Below are 23,829 nucleotides of genomic sequence, written 5' to 3' on the forward strand. Positions count from 1 at the left end.
TTAGTTTGAGTTTTTTGAAGAGGTGAGCAAGATGATTGCCATGCAGTGGATGATAGGTATATGGGCTGTAGCAGAGCTTTTGACAAGATAGTCATGGTGAGCTGGTCCAGAAGGTTACATCACATGATAAAGGGTAAGCTAGCTAATTGAATACAAAGTTTGCTTGTTTAGAGGAACCAGAGGGTGGTGGTGGAGCGTTGTTTTTCAGACTCGAGGCTTGTAACAAGTGGTGCACCAGAGGGATCAGTATTGGGTCCACTGTTGTTTGTTACGTGTTTAATAATTTGGCTGTGAATGTGGGTGGTATCGTTAGTAAGTCTATGGGTGACACTAAAATTGGTGGTATACTGCAGGGTTAAGAAGACAATCTATAATTATAACGGGATCTTGATCAACTGAGCCAACTGAGGAATGGCAGATGGAGCTTAATTTAGATAAATGCAATGTTTTACATTTTGGTAGGATAAATCGGGGAAGGACTTGCACATTAAATTGTAGGGTCCTGGGAATGTTATAAAACAGAGAGACCACGGGGTGCAGGAAGATGATTTCCTGAAGGTAACGATGCAGATAGACAGTGTGGTGAAGAAGGCAGTTGGGGAACTCAGTTAGGGAACTGAGTGCAGGAATTGGGATGTAATGTTATAGCTGTCCAAGATGTAAGTAAGATTACATTTGGAATACATTGTACATTCTAGTCGAATTGCTCCAGGAAGATGTTATTAAACTGGAAAGCATGAATAAAAGATTCACTATGATGATACTCGATCTGGAGGGTTAGAGTAACCCTTTTTTTTTCCTGGTGTGCAGGAGGCTGAGGGCTGACCTTACAGAGGTATATAAAATCATGAGGGGCACAGATGAGGTGGATGGTCACAGTCTTTTCTCCAGGAAGCCTAAACCTAGGTTGGGGTGGTGGGGTTAAAAGGGACATGAGGGGCAAATTTTTAAAACGGAGGATAATGTAGAGGTGGGTATAATTATGACATTTAAGAGACATTTGGACAGTACATGAATAGGAAAGGTTTTGAGGGATATGGACCAGGCGCAAGCAAATGGGACTAGCCTGGTTAGGCTACTTGGTCCATGTTTCCATGCTGTACAGCTCTGACTCCAATGAATATATGAATTTTCTGTAAACCTTTACTGCTGGTTATATATTTTGAGAATTTAGCTTGTGAAAGAACAGCTGTTTAAAGCAATTAAACAGCTTTGTTACTTCAGTGCATGCATTTGGAGTGCATTTTAAAAAAATTGTATCGATCTTTATTTTGAATTTGCTTTGTGAATGTGGCTTTCAAAGATTTTCAACCCTCTGAGTAAAGTAATTTTGTTCCCCTCTCCATCCGAATAGCTGACCACTGGCTGTTTACTGTGGATATCTTAGACAGGGAAAACAGTATTTCATTTGAGAATAAGAAATCAGTGAGATCACCTCAACTATATAGGATTGATCTGTTCAATCTCTCTTCATAGGATGATCCACACCATCCTAGGAATCCCAAGTGAACTTTCATTACAAAGTCACAAAATTTGTGGTTGATAAAGAAAAAAGAGTCTCAATTGGGACTTGTATACATCTAAGATATGTAGGAAAAAATCCCTGCAGATGCTGGTTTAAATCGAAGGTAGACACAAAATGCTGGAGTAACTCAGCGGGTCAGGCAGCATCTCTGGAGAGAAGGAATGGGCGACGTTTCAGGTCGAGACCCTTCTTCAGACTGATACTACATCCTATCTTTGTCCCGCCCCCTCCTCTGACATCAGATAAGGGTCTCGACCCGAAATGTTACCCATGCCTTCTCTCCAGAGATGCTGCCTGTCCAACTGAGTTACTCCAGCATTTTGTGTCTACTCTCAGTAAGATGTACTCTGGTCCTCTTTAAGGAAGGCCTTCCTAACTTCCTGTTATAACTGCATGTTAACTTTTGGTAATTTGTCCCTCTGGACACCAGGCCTTTTCAAGTCTCACCACGTAAACCAAATATTCTGGTTATATATATATATTTTTCTGCCAATTTGAATGACTCCATGCTTGTATTCCATCTGCTATGTTCTAACCTGTTTATTTAGTCTGCCATCGGTATCCTTCTCATAACTCCACTGCTTTATAATATCAGCAATATGGATTTATTGTGCTTGATTTTTCTTATTACATTCATTGATACAATTTCTGAACAGCTGCTGTCCCAGCACCGGAATCTGTGGCAGCTCATCAGTTCAGCCTCCCAATCCAAAAATATGCCCATTTGTTCCCACTCTATTTTTGGTCCATTAACAAATCCTGAATCCGTGCCAGTGTAGCACCCACATCCCATGTGCTCTCATTCTGTTTAATAACCTTTTTCATGATACCTTATCAAAGACCTTCTGGCATTCCAAATACAGAACATCCACTAGTTCCATGTTAACTACTCTGCTAGTTGTAGTCTCAAAACAACATCTTAATTGATTTGCCAAATATGTTTACAGTTCATAAATTTGTTGAATTTGTCCATGTGTACTACTATTTTCCAAGTGTCTTGTCACAATTTCTAAATAATACTTTTTTATAATGCCTGTTTTTTTTGTCTCTACTGCCTAAAATAATGGAGTGAAATTTGCCAGTTGGTGGGAGTTACTCCAGAATCTATGGAATTTTGCAAGATGGCAACCAATACATTTCTGTAACCTTGAGGCTAGGTCATCAGGCCATGGGAATTACCTAGCTTTCAGTTCCGTTAATTTCTCCAATTATTCTTTACTTTGTTTGGCTTCTCATTCTTTCTGGACCGGTTGTTATCGATTACTACAAAGTACTTTTGTGTCTTTGGTGAATACAAAGACAAAATAGATTTTTCTGTTGTTTCATTTCCCGATATATTTTTCTTCTGCTGATTTTTCCTTGTGGTTTCATTTTTCTTTCCCTTAAACATTTCTTGGTCAGCTTTTCCAGAAATTTCTGGCATTTACTAAAATGACTGCACATATTTGTAGGGTTATGAAACTTCTCCTTTGCTCTTATTAAACACAGTGGCATTTAGGTTTATGAGATCATTCACATCAGTTTTGATTTTGAGGTATTTTGCACTGGTGGGTAAATTAAGTTATTTTTATCCCGCCTTTGGTAACGTCCATTTTGTTTGCAGGCCAAGGCATGGTATGATGACACTGGATGGTATTATAAACGAGGCGAAGAACATTCCCGCATACCTGCCTAATGTCCTGATTCTTAAGGAAGCTCTGCAGAAAGCCAAAGACTGGATGGCCAAAGTGGAAGTAATTCAGGTAGGTTTTAGGAATTTGAATTAGTAGAAATTGTCCATTTCATGTACACAGGCTTTAGCCAGTTTAATGAAAGCTCTCCTTCTCCCATGTTCCCTGGACTAACAAGGATTCCAAGTCCATGAATCTGCACTGTTCCCCTGATCTACAACCATCTTTCTTGTGCAACTAAATTGTTACCATGCCCTGAGTAATCTGCTTTGAATTAACTTCTTGTTGCCTGTCTTTGAACATGTATTTGTTCCCCATTTGCGGCTGAACATTCAATGTGCCAGGATATACAAACTTGAAATTGTTAGGAAACATTTTTTTTTTCATTGACCCGTTTGATACAACATTTTCCTTGGTGAAATGAATCAGTGTATTCAGCATATAAGGTTACATATTTTACAATCTGAGCAACGGCTGTGAAATTTCATCTTTTGCTGGTACATCTATGTTTATGTTATTTAAGTAGAATAAGGGATATGTAATTAAGCGCGACACCTAAATTGAAATGTTACATTTTAAATGCCAAAAAATTGAAATGTTCACTGTCCATTTATTCCGGTGGCTTTGTACATAAATCACTGAAAGTTAATGAACAGATTCAATCAGAAATCAGGAGGGTAAACACATTGGCCTTTACTGCATGAAGATGTCTTAATGAGAGATGTATTCAGAGTCCAGGCGAGAGCACAACTGCAATATTATTAATAAGCTTTGTTGGTAGTGGTGAAAGGGTATTATTCTGGATATAGGTCTGAGACCAGTAGAGTTTTGCTGGAACCTCTGATATAAACAACCTGGATGTAAATGTAGGTCTCTTCTGCCTGCCATTCTACCTTTGTCATATCTTCAAGCCCAAGGGTAAAATCCTGAGCACATCTTCTACACTGTTAAAATTATTTAATACCAGATATGGCTAAATAAGCCCCACCATGCAGTTTTCTATCTGCCAAAACTATTCATGACTGCTGGCTGACTTAATCATGGAAATATACTTGCCTACTTCTTACTTGTTCATTATTTCCTTAAACTCTCTTCCTCCTATAGTTCTAACATCAAATGCCCAGACCTTTATTACTCAGATTGAAAGTGCCTATCCAGCTGCGTTAAATGCTTCCTAAATATCCCTTTGCGTACAATGCCGATTCTCTCTTTTACTTTGGACTGCTTTCTTGACACGTTCTTCTATCTTGCTTCATCCTCTATCCATAATCTTGCGATTTCCATTGAATTGCTGACCTTCCTATATCTACAATTAACAAATTAAAATGGTTCTCTCATCTCAGGCACGAGACTCTGACAAAGTCTCTATCTTTCCACCCATTTCCCTGATCTAACCACTATTGCACTGCAGTCAGACTGCTTGCACAAACCTCTATATTGGATGCGATCTACTTAAACATTGAAAGACTGAAACTACTGCTATTGTCACACTAACACAACACAGCAAATGCAAACTGCATGGTCTAGAGTAGGATTCTCATTTGCCTTTCAAACACTCTCAGATTGAACAAGTTTGTTCATGATCTGGTGTCTTTTATTACTTTTAATTTCTCTCCACCCCAAGGTTGGAAAAGTGGAAAAGATTTGGAAAAAAAATCACCTTCTGCTTTTGGGATACTAATTAGAATGTTCTTATTATGGAAAAGGCGAGTAGCTTATAAATAAACTGCATTTTCACCGTGAGATACTAAATATTTAAAAGAGGTGACTATGGTGATTGAGGGTAGGGCACTGGATGTTGTCTTCTGTATGAATTGCAGTAAGCATTTGTTAAAGCCTCTTATGGTAGGCTGATGCAGAGGGGGTTGCATGGATTCAGAACTGGCGTACTCATAGAAGACAGAGAGAAGCGGTGAAATATTGTTATTCCGGCTGTAGGTCTGTGACCAGTGGAGTTCTGTAGGGATCTAAACTGGGGCCTCTGTTTGTGATGTCAACAGCATTAATGTAAATGTAAAGTAGACACAAAATGCTGAAGAAGGGTCTCGACCCGAAGCATCACCCATTCCTTCTCTCCAGAGAATGCTGCCTGTCCTGCTGAGTTACTCCAGCATTTTGTCTACCTTCAATTTAAACCAGTATCTGCGGTTCTTTCCTACACATGGATGTAAATGTAGATGGATTGTTTAGTAAGTTTGCAAGTACCACCAAAATTGGTGGAGTTGCAGACAGTGAGGAAAGTTATCACAGTATACATCGTGATATAAATTGGCTGCAGAAATAGGCTGAAAAATTGCAGACAGAGTTTAATCTGATCAAGTGTGACATGTTGAACTTTGGGAGGTCGAATTTTAGGGAGAAAGTAAATGGGTGATGGCAAGACCCTTAACAGCATTGAATACAGAGGGTTCTTGGAGTCCACAGTTTCTTGAAAGTGGCAACACAAGTAGCTAGAGTGGTAAAGAAGACATATAAGAGTCATACAGCACGGAAACAGGCTCTTTGGTCCAACTTGCCAATGCTGACCAAGATGCCTCATCTACTAGTCCCACCTACCTGCATTTCGCCCATATTCTAAACCTTTCCTATCCATGTACCTGTCCCAATGCCTTTGAAATGTTGTTATTGCCTCAACCACCTACTCTGCTTGATCCATATACCCACCACCTCTGAGTGAAAAGGTTGCCCTCGCGATCCTATTAAATCTTGCCCCTCTCACCTGAAACCTATCTCCTTTGGTTCCAGATTCCCAACTCTGGGTTAAAGACTCTGTGCATTCACTCTTTCTTTTCCCCTCATGATCTTGTACACCTCTAGAAGATCACTCCTCGCCCTCCTGTGCTCCAAGGAATAAAGTCCTAGTCTGTCCAGCCTCTCTCTATAGCTCAAGGCCTCAAGTCCTGGCAACATCTTTGTAAATCTTCTCTGCACTCTTTCCAGCTTAACATCTTTCCAATAGCAGGGTGACCAAAACTGAACACAATACTCCAAATGTGGCCTCACCAACGTCTTGTGCAACTGTAACATAACATTCCAACTTCTATGTAGAAACAAGGAACTGCAGTCGCTGGTTTACACAAAAAGGACAAAGAACTGGAATAACTCAGCAAGACAGGCAGCATCTCTGGAGAATAAGGGTCCCGATCCAAAATGTCACCTATCCATGTTCTCCAGAGATGCAGCTTGACCCGCTGAGTTACTACAGCACTTTGTGTCCTTTTTTTAATCCCATCTTCAATATCCTGACTGATGAAGGCCAATGTACTGAAAGCCTTAACCACCCTATCTACCTGTGATGCCACTTTCAAGGAAGTATGTACCTGCAAGTCTAGATCCCTCTGCACTACAACAGTTCCCGGAGCCCTGCCATGCACTGGGAACGGTCTGCCCTGAAGTCCTGCCCTGGTTTGACTTCCTAAACTGCAACACCTCATACTTAAATTCCATCAACCATTCCTCAGCCCACTTGCCCAACTGATCAAAAACCCGATGTATTTTTTGATAACCATCTTTGCTATCTATGATACCACCCATTTTAGTGTTATCTGCTAATCAAGCCTTCTACTTTCGCATCCAAATCGTTGATATAAAGCACAAACAGCAATGGGGCCCAGCACCGATGCCCGAGACACACCACTAGTCACCAGCTTCCAGTCCAAAAAACAACCTTCCACCATCACACTCTGCTTCCTTCCATGAAACCAATTCTCTATCCAGTCAACTAGCTCTCCCTGGATCCCATGCTATCTAACCTTCATGAGCAGCCTAATATTTGGAACCTAATCAAATGCCATGCTGAAGTCCGTATAGACAATGTCTGCCTCTTTGTCCTCATCAACCTTATTAGTCACTTCTTTAAAAAACTCAATCAGATTCGTAAGATACTATTTCCCATGTACAAAACCAAAGAAAAAATGCTGGGCAGGTTTGTGTGTTTACCTGCCACCTTATCCCACACACACCCATCCATTTTAGAAGGATTTTTTTGTGTATCTCTGCAGTTACAGTGATTTCCTTGGATAGTTGACACGATTATTCACATTAATGGAGGGGAATGCTGCATGCCATAAACACTTCAGGAATAAAATTTGCCACGCAATACCTAGATAATAAAATTCATCCTGTCTATTGAGTTGTTTGCAGGTGGAACCTTTATCCAACTTCTCTGGTCCACCATAATAACTGTAGTCGTGTCTTGTAAGCAGAGGAATAGTCTCCCGAAATGTTGGCTTACTTTGATATTTTTGGTTCAGAAGGGATCTTGCAATGCATATCTGGATCAGCTGGAAAGTCTGTTAGCAAAAGGTCGCCCGATCCCGGTACGGCTTGATCCACTTCCACAGGTGGAGTCCCAGGTAACCGCAGCTCGAGCCTGGAGAGAACGAACTGCCCGAACCTTTCTGAAGAAGAACTCTACCTACACGTTGTTACAGGTAAAACTTGGGGAGAGCAATATTCCTCTTCTTCGGAATTAGTAAAAAAGTTTTGAGACATCTTTGGATCGGGTATACCTAAACAATGGCTTGCAGACCAAAATTGGTAATGATGCCATCTCAGCTTAAACAACAGTTTGAAGGGTCTTGACCCGAAACGTCACCCATTCCTTCTATCCAGAATGCTGCCTGTCCTGCTGAGTTACTCCATTATTTTTGTGTCTGTCTCGTTTTTTATGATGGGTTACACCAAAAGGCTTGGATGGGATGGAGGTCAAAATCGTTCGCCCAAAGAGCGGAGAAATCAGAGAGAGGATCATCAGGAAGTTGGGAGAATATTGGGATCACCAGCATGGAGATTGGAGAGAGGATCTTTGAACAAATTGCTTCGAAAGAGAGAGTAATTTGTGTTGGGTTTAAAGTATCCCCACTGGACCATAAATTGCTTGGCTGATTAAGAGACAATATAGTCATGTTCATCTTCTATTATCTTCCTTTCTGTTGGGCAGTTTGAACCCTGCACTTCCCTTTTTCACAATTGCATGCTGTCGCTTGGCAAACAATCAGTTTTCACATGTTGGCACCCAAATCATTTTGCTTCAACTCACAACATCCCCATCAACACCAGTTTGTCATCAGCCATGATGTTCGCACTTGTTCGGATTGTACTCCACTTTTGAAGCCCGCGTATCCAATGACAGCCTTCACTTGCTGTCCACAACTCCTCCAATTTTGCTGTTGTCTGCAAACTTTCTAACCAATCCATCTATATTTATGTCCAAATAATTTTTATATATCACAACAACAGAGGTCCCAGTACAGGCTGCAGAAGGGTCTCGACCCAAAACGTCACCCATTCCTTCTCTCCAGAGATGCTGCTGAGTTACTCCAGCATTTTGTGATACCTTCGATTTGTACCCGCAGTTATTTTCCTACACAAGGTCCCAGTACAGATCCCTGTGGAACTTTACTGGTCACAGATCTCCAGCCACAATAACATCCTTCCACCACTACCCTCTGTCTTCTTGGTCACCTCTTCAAAAAAAGTTAAGTTTTAGTTTAGAGATACAGCGCGGAAACAAGCCCTTCAGCCCACCGAGAGCGTGCCGAACAATTAACCCCGTACACTATCTTACACACATAAGAACAATTTACAATTTTACCGAAGACAATTAACCTACAAGCCTGTACGTCTTTGGCGTTTGGGAAGAAACCGGAGCACCCGGAGAAAACCCAAGCAGGTTGGGGAGAACGTACAAATTCCGTACAGACAGCACCCGTAGTCAGGATCGAACCCAGGTCTCTGGCGCTGTTAGGCAGCAACTTTACCACTGTGCCGCCCAAGTTGGTAGGACATGATCCGCCATGTACAACACTATGCTGACTGTTCCTAATTAACCCATGCAAGAAAATCCTGTCCCAAACAAACCTCTCCAATAACTTCCCTATCAGTGATGTGAGGCTCACCGTCTTATAATTTTTTGGATGATCACTTTGTCCCTTCTTGAACATAATTGGCTATTTTCGTATGGAACTTCGTCGGTAGCTAGAGAGGATACGGAGTTCTTATTCAAGGCTCCTGCAGTCTCCTCTCTTGTCTCTCTCAATGACCTGGGATAGATCCAATCCGGCCCTGGGAATTTATCCACCTAAATGCTTTTCAAGCGCTCCAACACCACCAATTTGTACATACCTTGCATATTAGTATTACCCTACACTGATCTCACTATCCAAAATGTCTTTCTCTTTGGTAAATACAGATGCAAAGTACTGTTTTGGTACCGGCTATATCCTCTGACTCCACACATAAATTCCCTCCTTTGCCCTTGGGCAGTCCTACCTTCTCCTTGGTTAACCTTGTGCTTTTAAATATACATAAACATTCCTGGGATTTTCTTTCTGACTTGCCAGTGATATTTTGTGGCCCATTTTGCCCATTCTAACTGCCTGCTTGAATTTTATCCTGCTTTCTTTATATTCCTCAAAGGTCCTATTTTTTTTTAATACAGAGAGATGTCTAGATCTATAGATAGATATCTAGATCTATATCTTTATCACAAAAATATGACCATTAGATAAGCATGGCATATCCTTTAATATGGAGGGAGTAGAGAAGTTAGCTGTTGTACATGAGGCATATAGCCATGCAGAGAAGGCTGGTGGGAGCTGGTTTGGTGAGTCTTTGTTCTTGGGAAAAAATCAGGATGTGTGCTGGGGAGCCTATTGAGAAGATGTAGATCGATTGGATGTTCATTGTTTAAAAAAAGAAAATAGCACTATCCAGAACAACTTTAATGATTTCCTCTTCTTGCACAGTGCAAGTAATCAAATGCCTGTGGTGAAATGCAGACCGATTAGTCAAATGCCTGTGGTCGTCCTGACTTTATTTTACTGCACTTTAGAAACACTAAAACCTAAGCCTGGTTTGAAGCATTGGAGATCAGTTTATTGATCAAAAATATTTAGGGACCATTTGACAAATAAATAGTGAACTATTGTTATAATAGAATTAATTATGGAAATATGTGTAAATATTTTAAAACATCACCCCTATGATTGAATAATAGATTGGAAGTGTGAATCTTTTATATCAGAATGTAATTGCCAATCCCCTGTAGGTGCTGAGTCCCAGGACAAATATTGGAATATACAGCAGTGGAAAGAATAAACGGAAAAAACTGAAAGAATTAATGAAGGACAGAGAGCTGGATTTGGAGAGCATAAGTGACTTAGAAGAGGTGGTTGAAGAATCCAGTGATCCAAATGCAGTTGTGAGTATTGAGCATTTTCATTTGCAGACTTTCAGATTGCATTTAAACAATTTCAGGCTGTATCTCATTTCCAGGTATCATATCATATATCATATATATACAGCCGGAAACAGGCCTTTTCGGCCCACCAAGTCCGTGCCGCCCAGCGATCCCCGTACATTAACACTATCCTACACCCACTAGGGACAATTTTTACATTTACCCAGCCAATTAACCTACATACCTGTACGTCTTTGGAGTGTGGGAGGAAACCGAAGATCTCGGAGAAAACCCACGCAGGTCACGGGGAGAACGTACAAACTCCTTACAGTGCAGCACCCGTAGTCAGGATCGAACCTGAGTCTCCGGCGCTGCATTCGCTGTAAAGCAACAACTCTACCGCTGCGCTACCGTGCCGCCGTCTCTCCTATGAAATATATAAATTCTCAGTTTCCAGCCTATAATTCAGTTGTTGATGCCTGTTTTGTATTTTATATTCAACCATACATGCCCATATTTAGATTTGAGCCCACAGCTTAATTCTGCTGATGTGCTGTTTTTAACCTGTATTTACTAGATTTCAGCCACATCCTAATATCCTCTATTCTTGTGCAAAGTACAAATGCATGCTTTGTTTATGCAGTTTATGCAATAACGAACACCACTCCCTCTGGTCAGTTTATAGTAAACCCTCGCTATAACGGACCTTAGTGGAGGGAGTGGTGTCTGTTTTTGCCGATTGTCCACTTAAATCGAGTAAGGTATTATCATCAGATGTACTTGAAACAAAGAACAGCAGATGATGGTTAATAGGCAAAAGGACACAAAGTGCTGGAGTAATTCAGTGGGTCAGCATCTCTGGAGAACATGGATGGAAGACATCAGGACCTTCCTCGGACTGATTCAGTCTGCTGCATTACTCCAGCACTTTGTGTCCTTTCACTTTAAAACTAGGCACTGATGCTGTTGGTTCACACCAATGAGCCCTTCTTCACCAGTTCACACAGTGGTTGTCGCGGCTCATGTTGTAGCCCCCGACAACGCGCTTTCATCAGGCTGCTGCCAACGACAGGGCACGCTCAGTCACAGTGGGGCTCCCTCCCCTCTCACCTGCTGTCCCTTCCAAGGTGGAATATGTCGGCGACTCTGGGAGAGAAGGAGGAAGTGATGGTGGTGGGGGTGGGGAAGAGAGTTGGAACAGATAAGCAGGCAGATGTGGTTGAACGGGGAGCGGACAAAGCCACTGCCGACAGCAAAAAACAGAACAGGTGAGAGGGGAGGGAGCCCCATGGTGACCAAGCATATTCTGTTGTTGGAAGCAACTTGAAGAAAGCGCTAACTGCCGGGAGCTACAACGTGAGAGGCAACAACACCAGACTATGTGGTGGGTGAAGAAGGGCTCGTCGGTGCACCTTGCAAGTCGGGAGTTCGGTTGGAAGCCGGGGCTCTGTGACCGGGGAGACGGTGGGAGTCAGGAATGGGTTGACAGGTCACTCCATTCGCATTCAGTTTACATTTTATTTTGTTTTATGTAAGTTTCTGGCACTCCATAGTGCTTTAGAGACATGGGAGGGGTGTCATTAGCGGGCTAGGGGGGTATTGTCGCTTCATTATCAAGTGACCTCTGTTGGTCTGGAAAAACGGATAATCGAGAAAGGCTGTGGAACCGAGGGTGCTGGAAAATCAGTGTTCAATCTGTATCGTGTTTTTAAATAGCTCATATTAAAAAAATTATATCACATTCATGCTCACCAGGCTGTGAACAACACAAAACTCTGGACAGAAACATTCTAAGAATTTATGTTTTTTAGCTGACAAAGAAAATTATAGCAGACCAAATTATTTAAAGTTGCTTAACTACTGGGTTAAAATTCAGTTTCAAATCCTTCCATGTATACGCATTGTAAAACCTTGAAGTTCTGTTTGAAGCTGCAATTTAATTCTTAATGTTGTATTCTGAGTTTGGACATCAGCATGTTGATCATTTTGCATTAGCACCCATCGATGTACATTTAAATGTCAATTACTATTTGCCCCAATAGTTGCTGTTCACGATTGGAAAGTTATGTGCCATATAATTTGATCTGTTTTCTTATGTCTTCAGATTGCAAGCTTCCGAGTAATGGAACAGAAAGAATGTGAAGCCATGCATGCTCTGAGGGCAGCAAATTTGGCTAAAATGGCACTGGTGGACCGTATTGAAGAGGTAAAGTTTTGTATATGCCGGAAGATAGCCAGTGGGTTTATGCTTCAGTGTGAACTTTGTAAAGACTGGTTTCACAGCACTTGTGTTCCGCTTCCAAAAACTGGCACACAGAAGAAAGGACTGGGTTGGCAAACAAAAGAAGTGAAATTCTTGTGCCCATTGTGCATGCGTTCCCGACGACCACGACTAGAGACCATTCTCTCGCTCCTCGTTTCGCTTCAGAAGCTTTCAGTCCGTTTGCCAGAAGGAGATGCTTTGCAATGCCTGACAGAGAGAGCAATGAGTTGGCAAGACCGAGCTAGGCAAGCCTTAGCTACAGATGAACTGTCTTCTGCACTTGCCAAGTTATCTGTGCTAAGCCAACGAATGGTGGAACAGGCAGCAAGAGAAAAGACAGAGAAGATTATTAGTGCTGAACTGCAGAAGGCAGCAGCCAATCCAGATTTACAGGTAAGATTGTCACCAAAACATTGACTATTTTAGTCAACTCTCTCTTCATAGACACTATATTTATGTTAGGTTTCTGATTCTACTTTTAAACCCAAGTTTATCACTCTCGTATTGAATGTGGGATTATTCCTCTAAGAATGCTTGACTATGTGATCAACAAATTCATACTAATTCCATATGACCTGATCTAAAGTAATCTGTTGGGTTGGGTCACAATGTATTCTTGATCTTGAACTTAGATTTAATATTTTGGGGAAAAACGGAGACACATTTTAATAAACTTTATCCAAGTTAAATTTGTGTTTGATGTAATCGTTTGAAAAAAAAAGTGTGGGGGAAAGAAATGTGCTGGGTTTAGCTGTTCAAATTGTAAATATCCCAGAGTACAAATTATTTAAACATACATAGAGGTAAAAATTCAATCTTTATAGCTTGTTTTTTGTTTATCTGATCAATTTGAAAGGAAGGAGACATTATTAGCCTAACATCTATGTTTTATGGATAGAAAACATAAATATTTTAATTTTTGATGAATCAGTGATCAAGACATGAACTGATAAAATCTGAGGGTGATTTGTATCTTTTCAAAGATTGATGGAAAAATAAAAGGACACAATGCCAAATCTGTGAAGGGTCTTTCATGTGTTTGGCAGTTCATATACTCCATTTATAGTGCAGAAGCCAGAACTCAACAGTAAGCCATTCATATTTTACCCATGTCAAATTTCAGGTGCAGGCAGACTAATGAGTCCACGTTAATAACTCAGAAACACTCTTAGTGTCAGATGTGCTTCTTTTAAATTGATTTTCACGATTTGAGCATTGCTAGCTAGCCCAACACTTTTGCTTATTTTTAATTGCTTTTGAGGGATGACTGAGCCATTGCCTTGCGCTGTGCTGTCCTCTGGTGAGGATACTTCAACAATGCTGCTGGGTCAGGGCTCCAGAAATTAGACTAGTAATAATGAAGTAGTGGCTATATATTTTCAGGTCAAGATAGAGTGCAGGTTGTAGGTAACCTTCAGGCAATGGTATTCTCATATACCTGCAACCCTTGCTTTTTTGGCAATAGAGACTATGAGTTTGGGAGGTGCCATTGCAGTAGACTTCACCGTTAACTGCAATACATTTGTAGCTGGTACATGCTGCAGTCATAATGACCGGCTGGTGTGGAGAAAGTGAATGTTTAGGGTGGCAGTTGAGTAAACTGCTCTGCTGTCATGTTACCATGTTTCCTGATAGTTGGTATACTTGCGCTTATCCATGCAAGTATTGGTATACTTGCATTCCATCACAATCTATATATTTTTTCTCAATTATATTCTTTTATAGAAGAGAAAGTCACAGACTTAGCACCCTCTGAACAAATAAATTTGCCACATCTCAATCCTAAATTTGCTTCATCCAATTTTCTGAGACTGACTAGATTCCCAAGCGAAGGGAAACATTTACACTGCATCCACCCTGTCTCAATTTTAGACACAAGGAACTGCAGATGCTAGTTTTCAAAAAAAGACATAGTGCTGCAGTAACTCAGCGGGTCAGGCAGCATCTCTGAAAAAACATGGATTTGGCAGCACTTTGGGTCAGTACCTTCCAGGAAGTGACCTGACCTGAAACAATGCCTGTCACAATTTTGTATGTTTCAACAAGACACTTCTAAACTCAAGCAAATATAGCCTCATCAACCCAATCTCCCCTCATCTGACAATCCTGCCATCCCAGTTTCCGCCTGATGAACCTTTGTTGTATTCTCTCAGTGACGTGTACCTTTTCTTGGGTAAAGAGAACTGAACAACATATTTAAATCCAGATGTGGTATCACTAAGGCTCTGTCTAATGGTTGTAAGATATTATTGTTCCTGTACTCAGAACCTCTTGCTGTGAAAGCTAATGTGTCATTTGTCCTGTTAACTGCTTGCTCATTCCCATGTTAGCATTTGGTGATGGTGTACAGGGACATTCAAATCCATTTGTACATTAGTGTTTTCCATTATCTCCCCTTTTATACCCACCCATGTTATACTGAATCTGCCTTGAATTTGCCCACCTATTCGACTTGTGGAAATCATTTTGAAGTTTGTTTCCAATTGGATGGAACAGGACTCTGACTCATCCAGTTTCATGTCATTGCTTTCTTCCATCTTGTAATATTGTTTGTCACACCCTAGCTTATTGCTGCCTTCATTCCTTTTGATTCAACAGTTCCAGTGATGTACCAATTGTTTTCCCTATGTCCATCTTTCAAAACTTAAATTTGTTCAACTTTGCAGCCTTAACAACATGGGCTCCCAGTTAGCTCCAACACACCTCCAATTGACAATTCCTTTCCTTGTATTTAGATTCTTCCACTCCTCTCCCTGCTTTCCCACCCCCAACTCTGTAACTCAATGAGCCATAAAACTTTACTTCCCTTCTTCAACTCCAGTTTGTATCACCTATTTGTTGGTAGCTGTGCCACCAGCATCCAAAGCTTTATCAGTTGAAGCATCTCAATTGCTATCTTTCTCTGTTCCATTGCAACATTCCAAAAGATTACCTCTTTGATCAAACTTTTCACATCAGTACAAAGTTGTCATTTTAATCAGTGTAACGTTTTATCTGATCGTGATCTTTTGAAGTATTTTGGGATATTTTATTCTGTGAAAAGGCATATATAAAGACAGGTGATTAATCAGTATATGATGAAAGGGGCAATCCAGATATTCTCTGTAAGGTAATATTTGATTAAGGTGTAGATTTTAATGTCTTTACAGGAGCATTTACAGAGTGTTCAGCAGTCTGCCTTCAGCAGAGCCATGGGGAATTTGGCTCCCTCACCCAGAAAATCTCTCGAGTTAGATGAGGAGGAAACAGATTCTGATGATGATGTCAGAGAAGCATATCACTATGAGAAAAAAGTAAGTTTTATACAAGTGATCTTTTGTTTAGAGACGAGTTGCAAGTCTACAGTGTTTCCCGTAGATGAATAAGGCCTGTGGATCTCCCAGTTTTTAACCATTTTAACTCCCCAGCCCATTGCCATTCTGCCCTTCTGTCCTGACCCTCCGCTGTTACCAGAGTGAGGCCACACGTAAACTGGAGGAACAGCCCCTCATATTCTGCTTGGGTATCTCACAACCCAATGGTGTGAACATTGAATTTTCCAGTTGTCGGTAATATCCCTCCCTTTTTCCCTCCCCATCCCTATTTTGTGCCTCCTCCTCCTACCCCCCCCCCCCCCCCCGTGCAACACGCACACATGTAGTGTGTTGTTCTTCATATAGTTCTATTGTAACAGCATTAAACCAACCTTGAAAGGAACTAGCTTCGGTGGAATGGTAACAAAGATTATTAAAGGAAAAAGTAATGACCAACAAAGCTCTATAAAGACAAAACAACTAGACATATACTAATGAGACCCTTAAGGAAGATATCTGATGCTGAGCGTTTTTGAATGATTCAAGATAATAATATACAGTGGAAAATTCTTAAATATTAGCAGGAGAACTCGTGTAGTCAATATATAGCAAACTGTAAGGATGCGTACTTGAGGACTAAAGTTCTGGAATGAAACTGGCCATTGGGGCGGATATGAGTAGGAAGAGCATTTTACATGTTCCAGCCTTAGCCTTGAAATCTTTGCTCAGGTTTTAATGCATTTTGCTCTGGTGACATTAAGAACCTAAGACAAGTGGTAGGTTATGGGCTCTTGTGTTTGCTGCACCATTTGGTGAGTTCACAATGGTCCAATTTTGACCTCTGCTTCACTTTATTATCTGTTGCTTACAACCCTTAATCACATATCGTCCAAACCACCATTCTAATCAACAATCATTCTGATGAATCTATACTAGCTGGCATCAAAAGATAATGTTTATTTTCCACAGTGTTGTTCCATAATTTAAAGTTAGTTGGCAATTGATGATATTTTAAGTTGTTCATTGGTGCTGTTTGTTATATTTTTGGAGTGCTGTACATAAGCCACTCTACACTTCCAATTTAAAATCACGCAGCATGCATTTTATTCCTCGTACTAACCTCAGTGTTCATGCTTCGTTTGTGTTATATTCTTCGATCCACGCTGCAATGCGCTAAGAAAATGATATGAATTTGTCGCTTCCATGATTTCTGGTTATTAACTATTATGCTTTTTAGCCCCATTGAATTGTGAATTAGCCTTGCACTAGATGTTTTATTTGGGATGCATTGATCTCAGACTGAAAGTTTTCTTTGTTTGCCAGGATGGTGCAAGCAGTGTCTCCTCTGGTAGCATGGAGCCAAACCTGTTCTGTGATGAAGAGATTCCAATAAAAGCAGAGGAAGTGGTGTCACACGTTTGGCCAGCTGCTCCTTCTTTCTGCGCGGAACATGCATATTCTTCAGCGTCAAAATCTTTTTCACAAGGTCAGTCAGGTGGTTCCATGCAGCGTCGTGTTTCTCGCCTTTCTTGACAGTTTGGGGTGGTGCCTTTTTAGTGGAACTGTCAAAGATATACCCAATTATCCCACTACCTTAATCTTTCTCTGTTGCCTACCCATTTTTTCATTTTAAAACTATGTGCTCCTACATTTTTAAAGTTATTATTGAGTATATTTTCACTATCTTTTTGGGTAGTAGATTCCAGATTATAACTCTGAACCAGAGCATAGAACTTTTACACCAGGAAAGATAGCCATTCAAAGGCAACTACTAGCAAAAATAAAAAATTGGTTAACTGCTGGAAATATTCAGCAGGTCAGACAGTATCTGTAAGGAAAGAAACATAATTAGGGACAGCACGAAAGCAAGACGCAAGCAACTGCAGATGCTGGAATCGTGTAGAACACGAGGAGTAACTTAGCGGGCAGCAACAACTCTGGAGGACATGGATAGGCAACCTTTCAGGTCAGGGTCCCACTTCGGACTGATTGTGGTAGGGGGAAGAAAATTAAATGCAACGTTACATTTTCTTTGATTTTTCCTGCAGCCTTCTTTCTGTACATTTTTGATTTCCTAATTTCCCTTTTATTTTGACTGCGTTGCTTTGTCTACCCTGGGGCTTCCTGCTACATTGAGCTCTGTGTCTCACGTGAGCTTCTGTTTTGCATTGTCTTGCACTTTGTGCACCTTGTCATCTGGAGGCTCCAGATTGGTGGTAGATTCCTTTTTCTCTCTGTGAACATGTTTACCCTGGACTCTCTGACATTCCTTCCATCATTAGGAATTGGGAGTGTTAGCTAAAGATTGCACAGTGTTCCATTTTCAAGTTTTCATCAAAAGCCGTCCATGCCTGCATGCAGCAAGATCTAGAACGCATTCGGACACAGGCTAATAAACAATGTCACAAAAATGTTGTATTGACAATTAAATGAGGGCGGATCTGACCATGTACTGTGGTAAGTTTTAAAGCGTGTAGGATCAAGGGAGCAGTTTTAAAGGGGAAAGAGGAACCAGACCCCTGATGAGCCAGATGCAGAACCAATAATTCTAAATAGCAGAATAGCGACTTGTCAGAGGTTTGCTCTAAATATGAAGGTGAAGGTGCAGTCAACTGCACTTTATGAGAGGTTAATGGGTTAAATTGTAGGTGTTGAGGTGCTTGTGGGCAGGATCTCAAGCATGCAAAAGCCAGGATTTTGGGAATGATGCGATGGTGGTGGGCATGAACAGGAAGTTAGTTCCTGCAGTTTCTGATTTGTTTATCAAACAGTTCTGAAGATTTTGTTTATTGAGTCGGGTAGCATCTCTTTACTGTTGCTATGTTTGAAATCAAATCAAAGTAACTTTCATGGTTAAATGCAGCTCATCGACTATGGTTCTGATATATACCACTTTCTAACCTCCTTATTCTCCAGGTTCAGGAACTCCTCGGAAGCAACCCCGTAAGACGCCATTAGTGCCACGCAGCTTGGAGCCTCCTGTTCTGGAGTTGTCACACAGTGCAAAAGTTCAGCTCGAGGAGTTAATGATGGTGGGAGATCTTCTGGAAGTGTCCCTTGATGAGACGCAGCATATTTGGAGAATACTCCAGGCTACGCACCTTCCTGCCGAAGACAGATTTCTGCAGATACTGGAGGTATCCTGTGTATCATTTCTGATTCCTATTCTCTGCCAAATCTTCTAATCTTTTACCGTCAGGAAAGATGTGCATCATTATTTTACAACTGGAGAGAAATCACCCAGCCTTTGAGAAGATATAATACAAGTAGTGAGAAGATAGAATACAAACTGAAGCATTCACACCATCATCAGCTCCATTGTCCCAACACCAAAGAGTATATACTCTTTGGTAACCTGATGAAAATGCATCTATTTCAATAATTTAATTACCAGCCCAGCTTGCGTAAGGGAAAATGTTGTCTGTCTTCCAGATCCTGCAGTGAACCTTTTTTCATTTATCCTTCTGATAACTTGTTTTATTTCAGGATGATGGCCCAGAGGAGAAAACGATCCGAATTAAAGTCAAGGATTCTTCTGACAAAAAACGAAAGCGAAAACTGGAAAGAAATGAACTGTTCTTGGGGGAGAGCAAGAAGTTAAAGGAGCTGAGAAAGTTTGACAAGCCGAAAAAGAAAAAGCTAAAACTGAACCCTGAGAAAATAAAAGAACAGAGCAAACTACTGAAAAAATTAGGCAAAGAGGATAAAGACAGAGAGAAGAAGAGGAAAGAGAAATCCAAAGAGATTGCTGAGAAAATGTTGGAAAAGAAAGAAAAGAAACTGATGTTACCGGCTCGGGAAGATTGGTCTGCAGCAGAGGACTCGGAGGATGAAAATGCAGTTTGTGCTGCATTGAATTGTCAGCGTCCCTGTGGAGAAGAGGTCAGCAGTTCAGATATTGTACTAATTGTGTTGATTGGGAATGGGAGCTTTGTTGCTCACAGTGAATAGATAAATAGGTTAATGAGAGTCAATATGGTTAATTATAACATTTGCTGTATTTCATTTTTAGTCTAAAAATGAAAAATAATCAGACACATTCTGATTTTAAATTATCTTTAATTTAGTCAGATGTTACAATAATTTTCAGATTCTTACATTTACATCCCGCACAGCTGTGGTTGGGAAATTACTGGTGAAAATTCATAGGGACAGGATTTGCTTTCATTTGAAAAAGCATGAACCTATTAGGGAATGTCAAAATGGCTTTGTGTAGGGGAGGTTTGGTCTTAGAAAAAAAGCTGAATCAACATAACAGTAATTGAACAAGTTTGGCTCATTGGAAAATCTGTCAGTGTCATCAAGACGGGAAAATGTTCCAGTGGCTAGAACTTGGACAAAGGTGGTTGTTATAAATAGTTTTCAGTCAACCAATTCACCTCAAGCACATCGTTACAGGGCTTCTTCATGACAGTGTCCTGGGCTGAGCCATCTTCAGATGCTTCCCTCCATCTTAAGGTCAGAAGTAGCAATGTTTGCACAATGTTCAATTCACTCTGAAGCTTGTGTGTAAGTGACGGAGTAGGGTTCAGAGAAGGAGTAGTATGCAGCAGACCAGACAGCACGCAGTGTGATAAATGATTACAAACTAGCGCAGGAAACAGAGCCCTGGGAGGAAAAGGAATACAGGAAACAAAGAACCAGTCAATGTTTAGTTGAGACAAAAAGCTGTGGAATTGACAAAAGTAAATTCAGATTAAGTAAAAGAGTAACTAACTGTGCCGGGTTGTAAATATGAGTGACAACCAAGCTAATTATGGAAAGTTCAGAGGAAGATTAAAATTAAAGGAAATTGGGGACATAAAGAGAAAGTCAATCAGCAAATCTAAAAAGGAATCCAAAGATATATATTGTAGGTATGTAAACAGGAAAGGTTCATGAGAAGAGGTGTGACCAGTCAGAGACCAGAAAGGAAATTTAATGAGGGCAGAGGATATTGCAGAGGATATTTCCCCAGCAGAGAAAATGCTGCTGGAATCTCAGCATTGGAGGATATAGTTTACAACTTGTATTGGATAGACCTTGATAGAGGTAATACTTAAACTGGATAAACTATCTGGTTCAGATGGCATGCGTTGTACGTTGTTAAAGGAAATAAAGGTTGGAAACAGTAGGGGCCTGGGCTTTAATCTTTCCAATATCCATAGATTAAGGGTGGTGCATGCATCCATCGTAGGCTGCTCAGGGAAGTAAGGCTAGAAACATCAGAGGCTGTCATCTTCCCAGCATTCATAGATTCAGGGTGATGCTGGGGACTAGAAAATTACAAATAATAGACCCTTCCTTATTTAAAAAAACCCCAGATAAACCCAGTAATTACAGATTAGTTTGTTTAACCTTGATGATGGGAAGTACTAGAAACCAGAATTAGAATGGATATGGCAGTCACGTGGCCGATTATAGATTTAGATTTTTTTTAAGGCAGTTTATGTCTAACTTGATAGTCAGAATCATACAGCAGGGAAACACACATCTGCGCCAAACATCAAGCACCCATTTCCACTCACCCATTTTGTACTCTTGCATCCTCAGTAGCCTCTCCCCTTGAATCTACTCCCACCCAATCACACATTTTACACCGGTCATTTAATCTACTGTTCCACACGTGTGTGGAACATGGGAGGAAACCGGTGCACCTAGAGGAAACCCAAGTACAGGTTGAACACTGATCTTCCAGCACCCTCTGTTCCAGAACCTTTCTGGATTATCCGTTTTTCCAGATCAACAGAGGTCATGTGATATTAAAATGGCAATATGCCCCTGTCCTGCTAATTACACCCCTCCAGCGTCTAAAGCACTATGGAGTGCCAGAAACCTTGAAGTCAACCCTGGCCCAACTCCCCGGCCGTTTAGAGCCCCGACTAACGACTCTACTCCCGACTCACAGGGTGCATCAGTGAGCCCCTCTCACCGGCTGCTGTTTCCTGCTTTATCTGCTCCCCGCTCAACCACTGCCACCTACTTCTCCCATCACTGTCCAGTCGGCCTCTTCCCCTCCCTTCCTCCCCCCACCGCCACTGCCGCCTCCTCCTTCCCCCATGCAGTCGCCAGTCACTACTGGAAGCGTCAGTAGGTGATTCCCACGGTGACTGGGCTTGTCCTGTCGTTGACAGCCATCTGAAGAAAACGCTGTCCCTACATGAGCCTCAACAAAGCCGTGTGAACCGGTGAAGAAGACAAGTGGCATTGGCACCTAGTTTTAAGGTGAGACGACACAAAGTGCTGAGGTAACTCTGCCGATAAAATCAGTTTGTGGAAGGGTCCCGACGTCCCCATCCGTGTTCTCCAGAGATCCTGACCCGCTGAATTACTCCAGCACTTTGTGTCCTTTTGTCTATTAACCACCATCTGAAGTCATCGGCAATAACAGACACCACTCCCTCCGTTTTGGTCCGTTTATAGTAAACCCTCGTTATAACGGACCATGGCAGAGGGAATGCTGTCTGTTATTGCCGATGAATGCAGGTGATGGATAAGGTGATGAGCCACAATCTTTTCCCCGGGGTAAGGAGTCAAATATTAGAGGACTTAGGCTTATGGTGAATGGGGAAAGATTTTTAAAAAGGACCTGCAGGGCAACTTTTCACACAGAAGGCAGTGCGTGCTTGGAACAAGCTGCCGGAGATGCAGGTACAATGAAGATACTCACTGTTCTCAATTAATTTGGACCTCAGGGCAGTCCTTGCATTGGGACCTCTATCCTCCTTATGGCTGGGAGTTGATGGATGGTCTGTGAGGAAATGTATGAGATGAATTATTTTTGAAAGGTCCTTGATAGCTTCAGCATTTTCTTGTGATGATGTTTCTCTTCTGTTATAATTCACCCTGACTGTCTAATTATATTGTAATTTTCCACCTGCTTTATTGCAACACTCTTAATAATAGATTCTGACATTTTCTAAGACTATGCAATACAGAAAATGTTAGATTTTAGTTCCACCAAATTTTCCCAGTACTTATTCCTTGCCGATCTTTAATCTTCCACAATTTCTGTGATTTGTCTCTTACTATGAGGTATGCAAATATTGTTCCACATTCCACACTATAATTTATTTTATATCAGTCGCTAAAGGTATTATTTACTACTTTTTGTGTGAAATTCTGTTAAAAAATCTGATCTTATATTTGTTAGTCTACTCTCATTTTGTTTACTTTCTCCCAAACTTGGGAGAAAGTAAATTTTGAACTATTCCTTTAAATGTTTAACATTGGTCATTTGGTATCATGTAATTTTTTTAATTTCCTCGTATACCTTAGCCAGCCTGCCTCCTTACATTCTAATTGACCTTGCCTTAAGGTTCCCGTTTCACACAGTCATGCTATTAAATTTGGTGTGCAATTCATCACACTGATCACACATTCCCAGAGAATATCTCGCTGCTAGAGTACTAATTACTCCTGTTTCATTATGCCAACTACTTGACTGTTGTAATATGTCACCTTGAATGCATTTAAGAACCACTGCATGCGACTGTTGCCAATCAAATTTCCCAATTTTTTAATGGTGTTTCTTTACCTTTGATGTACGTGTCCTTACTTTCTACTTCATTACTTCTCCGCCAAGTTCACCTCCGAATTATGCACAGAAATAAATTGCTGGTCATTAATTGTCACTGAGTCTAAAGCTTAAACTTCACCCCCCTGCAACAAGGTGGGAGGATCTTCACCAAAGCTACAGCTTGGCTCAGCAAGAACTCGGCATACTACAGACCCCAAATGTTGACTGTTACTCTTACCACAGATGTGGCCGAATCTGCAGCCTTTGGTGCTTTCTTTCTGTATTTGCCAATAATGAGCAGATCCCCAAAAATGAAGAGATAACTTCTCTGAAAGCAGTACACAGACAGGATGGAGGCATCTGTCTGCAATGTGAGCTTCTGTAAAGAGCAGTCGTT

At 41.0% G+C, this 23,829-nt stretch overlaps 1 protein-coding gene across 3 annotated transcripts in view; it reads left to right on the forward strand.

Annotated features, from left to right (window-relative positions):
• The window catches only part of kdm5a (lysine demethylase 5A), a 132,270-nt gene that overhangs the window by 105,626 nt on the left and 2,815 nt on the right, over positions 1-23,829 (forward strand). For 2 of the 3 annotated variants that reach the window (XM_078417052.1, XM_078417054.1), the window contains 8 exons: positions 3,129-3,267; positions 7,449-7,628; positions 10,247-10,399; positions 12,483-13,034; positions 15,791-15,934; positions 17,258-17,420; positions 18,851-19,071; positions 19,421-19,816. In XM_078417052.1, the coding sequence (XP_078273178.1) occupies positions 3,129-3,267; positions 7,449-7,628; positions 10,247-10,399; positions 12,483-13,034; positions 15,791-15,934; positions 17,258-17,420; positions 18,851-19,071; positions 19,421-19,816 (1,948 nt within the window). The remainder of the gene's footprint in view (positions 1-3,128; positions 3,268-7,448; positions 7,629-10,246; positions 10,400-12,482; positions 13,035-15,790; positions 15,935-17,257; positions 17,421-18,850; positions 19,072-19,420; positions 19,817-23,829) is intronic. The other variant, XM_078417053.1, reaches the window with a different exon arrangement.

This window comes from Rhinoraja longicauda, chromosome 20 (assembly GCF_053455715.1).
Source record: "Rhinoraja longicauda isolate Sanriku21f chromosome 20, sRhiLon1.1, whole genome shotgun sequence".
Lineage (NCBI taxonomy): Eukaryota > Metazoa > Chordata > Chondrichthyes > Rajiformes > Arhynchobatidae > Rhinoraja > Rhinoraja longicauda.